Source organism: Camellia sinensis, chromosome 12 (assembly GCF_055761805.1).
Source record: "Camellia sinensis isolate YWXY chromosome 12, ASM5576180v1, whole genome shotgun sequence".
NCBI classification, from domain to species: Eukaryota; Viridiplantae; Streptophyta; class Magnoliopsida; order Ericales; family Theaceae; genus Camellia; species Camellia sinensis.
The window spans coordinates 53,175,345-53,185,237 of record NC_138972.1 but is presented as its reverse complement, the minus strand read 5'-3'; the positions used below and the strand labels follow the sequence as shown (position 1 = coordinate 53,185,237).

The 9,893-nt window shown below is 36.3% G+C and overlaps 1 protein-coding gene across 7 annotated transcripts; it reads left to right on the top strand.

Moving 5' to 3' along the window:
• Positions 1-3,997: 3,997 nt before the first annotated feature.
• Positions 3,998-7,873, top strand: LOC114274003 (uncharacterized). Of its 7 annotated transcripts, none has more exons than XM_028215870.2 (5): positions 3,998-4,345; positions 6,070-6,163; positions 6,422-6,525; positions 7,524-7,635; positions 7,748-7,873. In XM_028215870.2, the coding sequence occupies exons 1-4, from the start codon at positions 4,278-4,280 to the stop codon at positions 7,630-7,632; spliced, it is 375 nt and encodes a 124-aa protein (XP_028071671.1). In that variant the 5' UTR covers positions 3,998-4,277; the 3' UTR covers positions 7,633-7,635; positions 7,748-7,873. The 7 variants fall into 7 exon arrangements, 3 of the variants coding, with proteins under 3 accessions (XP_028071671.1, XP_082754729.1, XP_082754730.1); XM_082898603.1 differs by having other exon boundaries at positions 7,505-7,635; XR_014346365.1 differs by lacking the exon at positions 3,998-4,345 and adding an exon at positions 6,250-6,309 and having other exon boundaries at positions 5,351-6,163.
• Positions 7,874-9,893: the final 2,020 nt, after the last annotated feature.

The following is a 9,893-nucleotide window of genomic DNA, read 5'->3' as shown; positions in this document are numbered from 1 at the left end:
TGCCCCTTTGCCATTTTAAGCCATCTTTGCATGATTGCTTCATGATTGATGCATGGATGCTTCGCGTGTTGTTGTAACATGATGATTCTATTGCTCAAAACGTCCATGTTTACATCACATTTGTGTCTTGTATGTCTAATATTGCATGCTTGCCATACTAGTTGCATGATTCTTGGCATACCTTGCACAATGATATCATGTTGCATTTTGAGCCATGTTTTGCATAACATGCATTGCATTACTTGGTTTGGGGTGTCAAACCAAGTGTGAGAGTTGAGGGGCGTTCATACCACAAGTGATGTAACACGCCTTAACTTTCGGTCCCCGAGGCCTTTGACTTCGCCATGATAAGGTTTCGGAGTTCATTGTGTTTGTTGCATACATCCTTACATTAAGTGGCAAATTTGATCCCTTGAGTCATCATACACCATTGATGGCTCAAAGATCGAAGGTCATGCTTCTTTGAGTTCAAAATATGATAGGAAGTATGACCATGCTTACATGTGTCCAAGAACTCCATGCCATGCACTGTCTGTTCTCTGTTTGCTGTCAAATTGTCTTCTGCAGGAAGTTTCTGCCGACCGGCAGAATTTAGTGCCGACCGGCACTATCTGGAGTGCCGATGAATCCAATAAAATGCCGATGGGAATTGTGAAGTGCCGGTGGTAATTCTGTCCGGCCGGTGGTGCTCTGCAGGATGCAAGGAACTTGCTCCAGTACTTTGGCAATTTTCAGAAAGACAAGGCAGTACAAACAGAGGCGACATGAGTACAGTACGGGTTTTCTGGGCAAGACGGATTCGAGCATGCATCATTCGCGCATCCCGAGGCAGAGGCTGCGGCTACCCTTTTTTTTTCTTCGTCACCTTTCCTTTAATTTAAATTAGAAATTTTTGTAATAATTTTATTTGTTTATTATTTGGGACTGTAATATTCATCCGGACCCTCTGAGTGAGGGTAAACATGTAATAAGTGTGGTTGAGTGTGTGTATGTCTTCCAATCCCCATTTCTTTCTTCCCTTTTATTTACCTGCTTATGATGGTAGATTAGGGCATTTTTGAAATTAGCATACCTTATGATATGCATGCGTGCATTCATGCATTTGTTGACATGCACCGGGCTCGGTACATCATACTAACCGCATTCGTATTTCCAAATTTCAAAATTGAATACATGAATCAGTTGGTTGCATATCGTATGCCATATTTAGGTTAACCGAGCCTAACTAAAATTGCATCTTGTATGTGTTGCATTAGGCAAAACAACATGAACTAGGACATGCACATTTGCTAACTAGTTTATTGTTTTGGCACGGAGTACAATGTAAGTGGTTATGCTTTAGCATCCAACCTGCGTGTGAATGTTGCCATAATAGTATGCTTGCCATGCGGCTAAGTGTTTACATGAGATAAACTGCTTGAATGCCTGTGGGTGGAGGTCAAATTGCTTAAATTGGGATAATGCGTTAAAACTGTAATTTTTTTTTAAGCCCACTGGATAGTGGCAAAACCGTCTTTTCCAAAAACCCACTTGAGGGTTGCAAAATCTGTATTTTAGCCTACTTGCGAATAGCAAACCATTTTCAAAATAAATGAGAAATGTTTTTATTCCAATTTGGGCGATTTGGTCTATACTTGTTTGCTGCGCGCATAACATAGTAATTCTAGGCTAACAATCGGTTTAAGAACACGTAAAGTTTTCAAAAACGGATATCACGGTTAGTAGAGGCCGGTCTTCGGACCGGGCGAAAGGGGGTGCTCATAGCTGACCTTCCCCGATCGTACCCAAGCTCCCGAGCCGAGACAACTCCGGTGATGACGGACATGTGGCCTTCGGCACTGAGTCAGGGTTTCCTAAATTCCCTCATTTTAAAATATTTAGGTGGCGACTCTATATCTGGCAAAGCAGTCCATGTTTGGCACTACTTTTTTTTTTAAAAAAAAAAAAATCTGTTTCTCAAAACGATTTGCCAGATTTGGACTCTTTGGTTCAGATTAAGAACCGTGACACAAGTCGAGTCCGAACTGTGGTAACCCCAAATGAACAGAACGGGACGAACCCTCCCGGGGCGTTCGGGGCGCGTCTACAATATGCACTCTTAGTTTTGTTCTGGGCAGAGATATACTACCAGGTTGTGCTTGATTATGCTAATACTTGCATCTGTTGACTGGCATATGACCATTTGGTCTAATTTCATTGGTGACATGAATATTGACAGGCACGTGCTGTATCTACTGATGGACTCAGGCCGAGTTTCTATACAATTAATGCCATGGTTTATGTTGTTCAGGTGAAAATTCTTCTCCCTAGTTCCACTTCATGTAACAGGAAAGGGAAAGGTTGGATTGGATCCTTAACGTGTGAACAGATAGCCATGTTATTAAACAGAGCATCAATTAATTTGATAATAATTTGTTTTTGTTCCTTTAACTGTTTTTTCTTTGGCTTCCTTTCTATGTACTTTTCTTATAAAACAATGTTTAGAGTAACATGTGATTGAATGGCATGGATGGTGAAATAAAACCATTTTGTGCAAATTGTGCAATCGAGATGACCTAAATGTACATCATTTGTGGTTCTCTCCATTGACATTCATACAAACATATAGTGAGATATGGGGTTGTTGGGATTAACTGAAGGCTTCAAGATTGGATATTTTTAAGTGCAACAAGGTAAATTGGTAAGAGTGAAAGATGATGTAGGGATGATAGGTTATGATATAGACAAAACTTGGGAGGGAAGTATGCCAAAGGAATGAATGTTTTTTCTTGGTGTATGTTCCTTGTGAGCGGTATGACATTTGAAGTGGATAAATTAATATAAGGAAATTGAAAATGGAGAATATGTAAAGTAGTTAAAAAAAAAAAACTATAATGGGGCCTTTGTCTAATGGGGAACATTAATGCCAAAGTGCATAACTTAGGAGTTGTTGCAACCCGTAGAACTACTTTAAATTTTGTTTATTAGTTTTACAATATAATATTGTAAAACAATACTAATGCATTTTGAAATAAATATTTCACATTAAAAAATGTCTAGAACACATGGTCTACAAACTGAATTATTTTGGCTAGTGTGTATGTAATCCAGTGTCTAATGAGATGATTTTCAACTAACTACATTATGGTATAATGGAAAATTCAGGAGTTGGAATGCTTCCTTTAACATTCCCAAGTGCAAATTCACTAAGTCCTCAATAATCCACATTTTTTGTGTGTGGTTTTTAAACTTGTTAGATGACCTCAAAATAAAGACAATGTGAAGATTCTCTGTTAGTTGATGTTAAAGCAGATAAGAATTTAATAACCATGTCTACTGAGAGATTATTGTTATTCTTATTGATTCTCAACATAAAGACAATGTGAAGATTCTCTGTTAGTTGATTGATTCCATTTGGGTTCATTTCTTGATTGATTGTTGCTGAGGTTGTAGAATTTGGGGGCTATGGAAGAAGAGAGGATTGAGGAGATCAGTGTTAGGTTGGTGGGCAGAACTGGTGGTGGGGATGGATCTGCCTCTGCTCATATAGTTATATCCTTGTTTTTATGTTGTTCATGCAAGTTTTGGTCAAAGATACCTTTAATAATGCAGATTGGTTTTCTTAAACAAATTAGTATTCTAGCTTTAATTCTGATTTTGATCATTTTTATGATTTCATCTAACCAGGTTCTACTTTGCAAACCAGAAGACGTCAAAAGAATTATGGGAATTCTTAATGACAGCTGTCCACCGCTGCATTCTTGTCTTTCTGAAGATACGAATGGGATGACCCATGCAATCTTAGAAGTTGTCGCTGGTGGAATTGTTCAAACTGCCAATGATATTCATCGATATGTGAGGTGTACTCTTCTCAATTCTACAAAGCCATTTGAAGATGTAGTGAAGTCAGGACAGGATTCTCTCAGATGGTTATGCCACAGAAAATTTATTGAATGGAATGAAGACACTAAGTTATACAGCACCACACCTCTTGGACGTGCATCTTTTGGTAGTTCTCTCTGCCGTGAAGAATCCCTTGTATATATTTACACCTCCATTCTTTCTTTTCATTTTTTTTCCTTCTTTTTCTTTAATATCATGTGCTTCAGGTATCAATGCATTATTGAACATACTGATCTTGAATGGATGAATTAAGGAATTGTTGACTTTAATTATGTATTTTTATATTTTATATATTTTAATTTTTTTCTAGATTGTACTGGATGACCTTTCAAGGGCTAGAGAAGGATTTGTGCTTGCATCTGATTTGCATTTAGTATACTTAGTTACACCCACCAATGTTGAAGTTGAGCCAGATTGGAAATTATACTATGAAAGATTCATGCAATTGTCTACTCTTGACCAGGTAAGCTTGTTTCTCATCACCATTGGGCGTCTATAGTCCCAGTTGACATGTTCATTCTTGAATACTAATTGCTAAGTTTGCAGAATGTGTGGCTTAAGCTTCATTTTTTCGTTTTAGTTCGTTTAATTTATTACAAGTAGACCTTACCTGACAGTAAGATTGGAGCTAGTCATATGGTTATATGGCATTGACAATTTCCAAGAAATGTTATGCATTTCTCCTTGTATCTCAGTGTATACATGTATGTACTTATGTGTTGAGGCAAACCATAAGCAGTTGTCATTGAGGGTTAGTTGAGTTAATTTGTGTATGCATAAATGTATAGCTATGTCAATCAAAATTGTCTGCTGGTATTTTATTGTTTAAAATGATAAAGAGGGAATTGTCGTGGACACATAATATCATTTGCAAGATGTTATGTTTGTCCCAATTTGGTGTTTTAATTCCTTTTTAGTTGAGTCCTGAGAAATGGGGTGCCAACACACAAAGTGCACATTTCAGAAACAGGGGGGCCTTATGGTGTGGCAACTGACATAAATGCTTTATGAACTCTCTTTCACTATTTTTTCCCTATGACTTAATGCACATAGATACCTAAACAGCTAGTTTTGAAAACACCCTGAACTGGACAAATTGATTGTTTGGATCAGCGTTCCGATTTCAAATGTGGCAATTTTGTGATGATCTCTCTCTCTCTCTCTCTCTTCCATCCGATTTCAAAAGATTTTTTTGTTTCGAGTGGATGCAATGAACACTTAAAATTTGTGATTTTCAATGTCTACCTTCTTTTTTTTTCTTCTCTTTTTTGGTTGTATTAGATGGCCCTTCTATTCTGTATTTTAGGTGATCAGCATTAACATTCTTGTTTAATAATAGCTTTCTTCACATGTTTTCTAACTTTTTTATGGTGCACACACCACATCTCTGAGTTTGTAATTTTATAAAGACTCTTATTTTCATTAAACCATTTACACACTACACTACAAGAATTTACACAATTGCCGACCACTTTTGCCGACCAAAAAAATTTTGTATTGTGTCGAATGTTAATGATTGAGCATCTTGACACGATCACTCCATTTTCTGGATTTGGCATAAAAAAGATGGGAGAGTCTAAGGTTATATTTCTACATATTTTTCTTTGAGTTTTTGTTTTGAGAACATCTGTCATGTATTTTTGTAACTGTTTATGATAGTATGAATAATGAAACATTTAATAATTAATTTCTATTCAGATAATTTGATGGATATTCATTTAATAATGGAATTATCTTTTTTATCTCCATTAATTGTTAAGTTTCATATATAGTGCCAGCACTTCAATTAATTTGGTTATGAAAATTTTTCCTAGTATGTTCTTGCTTTATTCTTTTGCTCACTAGAAATGATCTGGCTTCTGTTGTCTTCCATAGGTTCAACGAGTTAATACTTATGGGTAAGGAAGCTTCTTGTTCCTCTATTTTTTTTGGGTTTATTTTCTTTGTGTTTCTTGATTTAAATAAAAAGATTCCGGAAACCTAAGATGACGGCAGCATAGTTGGCGAAAACATTGCATACCGGTATTTTTTTCACAGTTTAACAGTGTTTTAGAAATGTCGGGAAAGTAGACATTATTATTAGTGTTAGTGCAATGCAATACACCATGTTACTTGCCTGGTAGAATAATGACACTGAATTGGTCAGTGCTTTGTATAACTTCTGTATTCTCCGTTTCTTTGCGGCAGCATGCAGCGTGCTCATCTGCAGATGGACGACAGACAATCAAAAACAGCTTTAGAAGAGGAAAAACTCGAAGATGCAGTCAGTTGTAGGGCGAAGGTATTTAATATCCACAATCATGTGCTATATTTCCTCTGGGTATATCAAAAAGTATTTAGATATATCGGTATATTATGTGGCTGTAGTACTTCTCTGATTACCAGGCTCTTGCTGTAGTTTTGTAACACACAGGAAACTTTAATCAGGTTTTTTTTAAATCCGTTCGTGTATTTAGCATTTTTTGCTTAAAAAATTGTTGGTATGCTTTATAAAGTTCACCATAACAAGAGGATGTCTGATTTAGTTATTTTTGTACAGGTAACTGGTGAAGGAGATGACAAATATTTGATTGCTACTGCTGAACAGCCACTATGTGCTTATCATCTAGATGATTGGATCCATCCTTCACAGCTACCAATAAGGTTATAACTACTTCCATGAATGATAGTTGCCTTTATGGCTACTAAAGAATGTTGGAGCATGGACACAGATATGACACGATACGAGCACTCTGACAACTTTTAAAAAGATTTGATACATGAAAATGATAATGACTTCATTTTTAATAAATAATAGGACATGCTTGGTCATGTGTCCGATATGTGTGGGTGTGTGTCTAACAAGTGTCTGTGTCCAACGTTGAACATGGAAACAACACCTTTTTAGAAGTGTTTCTGCTTTTTAGATGGTGGCTTTTATGTTTTATTTTTTTGGTTATAAATCTTTAGCTGCGCTTTGTTGAATTTATGTTGCATGAATTACTAGATATGCTGGATATTCTTCTTGCTTCTGCAAAGAAGCAGGTTCTCATGGTCGCAATACTCTTGGGATTTTTCGAGTTCACCAGATTGAGAAAGTGGAGCAGTTCTGCCTTACTAGTTTTAAGTTCAAATATTATGACAGATTCTTCACACTCTTATATAATAATAGATATATTAAGTTCAAACACTCTGTAAATTTGTCTTAGCACCACCGACCCATAATTTTTCATTGCATCCAAAAGCTAAAAGCCAAGCAACCCTACATGGGACTTCCAAACCAAATGATCCTCTATTCATTCCTCCTCCTTAGTCAGCAACAATGGTGTATGATACTACAAATTTGGTCGAAATTGCCACTAGTTTTGATTTTTGATGAAACTAGTTTTCACTAGACAAGTCCAATCAGTACACACACACACATATATATATATAGTCGAGACGTGTGAAATTGAGATTAATTTCTATTCATTAAGCCAACCCTTATATATAACCTTAGGTATGTTGCTGCTATTGCCCATAAGCACTTCACATTTCATACAAGAGAGCAAGAGAGAGAGAGAGAGAGAGAGAGAGAGACAGCAATATGTCAATGGAGGTGTATAAGAGAGCAAAGCCATACTTGGCAATGATTTTGTTGCAGTTTGGGTATGCGGGTTTAGGTATTATAGCCAAGTTTGGTCTAAACCAAGGGATGAGCCTTTACACCTTCGCTGTCTACCGGAATGTTGTCGCCGCTCTTGTCTTTGCTCCTTTTGCTCTCCTCTTTGAAAGGTATTCCCCTCTCTCTCTCTCTCTCTCTCTCTCTCTCTCTCTCTGTTCTGTGCTCTATGAGAGAAGGTTTTAAACTAATCAGACTATGTTATTAACTATAACAAATGTACAGGAAAGTAAGGCCAAGGATGACCACTTCTATCTTCTTGAAGATAATGTTACTGGGCTTGTTGGAGTAATTAATTTATCTTTTCACCTCAAAAAGCAAATCCTTATAAATTAATTTAATTATGCTTTATAACTGCTTGTTGGATGACCACTTACTGGGCTTGTTGGAGTAATTAATGTCTAATATAACTGCTCAACCTCCAATTAGCAATCATTGAATTGTATTTGTGTTGGAGTAGGATTTGACAATGACACAGGTATTTAACTTTTTTGCTTATTTTACTGGCAGGGTTGTTATGGCTGTTAGCTTATTAATCATCGTCTACTGAAATTTGCAGGTACAGTAACAGGTACAGTTTTATGATGCCAGCTAGTTGTCTCAATACGATGTATATGTTTATAGGATTAATTGATTTTTGCAAAGATACGGGTTTGCAATCCAGTGTTGCTGCCACTATCATGCTTCTCTGATAAATTTTCCAATTCTGTTTCTTTATTAGGTGCCTTACATCACTACTGCTTTGATGGATACGAAGCTTGGCACGGAACGGCGCAAGGATCTTTTTGATTGGCTATCAAGGAAACTTAGTGGATTAAGCAATTTTCCTGATGCTGTAAATCTGCTAAAACCAACTGCTTCTGCTATGACGGTATTTACTGCTGCAAAATTTGAAATTTTCAAAAAAATAATTTAAGGGCAAATAACTCATCATTTTTTTTATCATTTTATTTAATTGCTTGGTTTTGCATTTATATATAGGATAAATTAGCAGATGTTCATAAAGCAGCTGAAGTATGCATTGGTGAAATTTTCAGAGTCTGTGGTCCTGATGCAGTATGTAGACAAAAATTTTTGGTGCCTCCTTTGGTTTTTGTCAAAAATCTAGCAGAACTCCTGAGTTTATTGTCTTGTTACATGACTAGGTGACTAAGAATTTGAAAGATATTCAAGGACCTGCCTTAGCTATTGTTCTTGAACGACTGAAGCACTCTGGGGCTTTTCAAGGTATGTTGTAGTGAAGTTTGTTGAGGTTTTATTATCTTTGCTCGGTAGTGCTGTTTCATAGTGACATAATTTTTCTTTGTACCCAGAAACATTTGAAGTGGCTAAAACAATATCAATGGGGCCATCATTGAAAAGTGGATCAAAAGTTGGGAAAAGTGGATCAAAAGTTCACGAACCAGATGAGCACCCTCCCCAACATATTTCTTAACAAGTTCACGAAACTAAATTGTACAAGACTACTTGGCAATATGAGCATTTTTGGGAGGATTAAATATTTTTGGATGGATGTGTATGGATAACAAATATTAGTAGTTTTATTTGTTGATAGCTGCGCATAGATAACAAATAGTTATGTTTCAAATTGTTATGCTAGATGGATGTGAGTTGTGAATAAAAACTTAGAATAGTTGTATTGTGTCGAATGTTAATGATTCAATTAATTTGAATGATGCTTTAAAATTATAGGTTTATTATGGATTGAATGAATTATTAGGAATTACAGGTGTATTGTTTTCCTGCTTTGGCGACCAATTTATTAGTCGCGACATTCAAAATAATTTTTTTTCGCAAAAAATCACAATTGCCTACCAAGAGTTTTGGTCGCAAAAAATACATCTATTGCCGACCACTTTTGTCAACCAAAAGTTTTGGTCGCGAAAAGTAACAAATGGCGACCAAATTTTTGGTCGTGGAATGTCACAATTGGCGATCAAACATTTTGGTTGTTGAATGTGATAATTGGCGACCAAACTTTTTGGTCGTGAAATGTGTCAATTGGCGACTAAGATATTTGGTCGGGAAAATATCACTTTTCACGACCAAAGTGTTTTAGCGACAAAATGAATTAGTTGCAGTAATTAAATATTTAGCGACCAAAAATTTAGTCGGCAAATCCAACTTTTGCCGACCAACCAAAATTTTGGTCGCGAATTACTTTTGCCGACCCTCAATTGGTGACCAAAGTAGCGATCAAAAAAATTGGTCGCGGATAACTTTTGCCGACCAAAAATAGACTTTTAGCGACCAATTTTTTTGTTGCCAAAAGTGTTAATTCTTGTAGTGATATAATATAGATTGAAAGGGTTTAACTTCTCTTATGCCCTAGTTGGAACTCACAATAAGAAATATCGACCGATATGAAGAG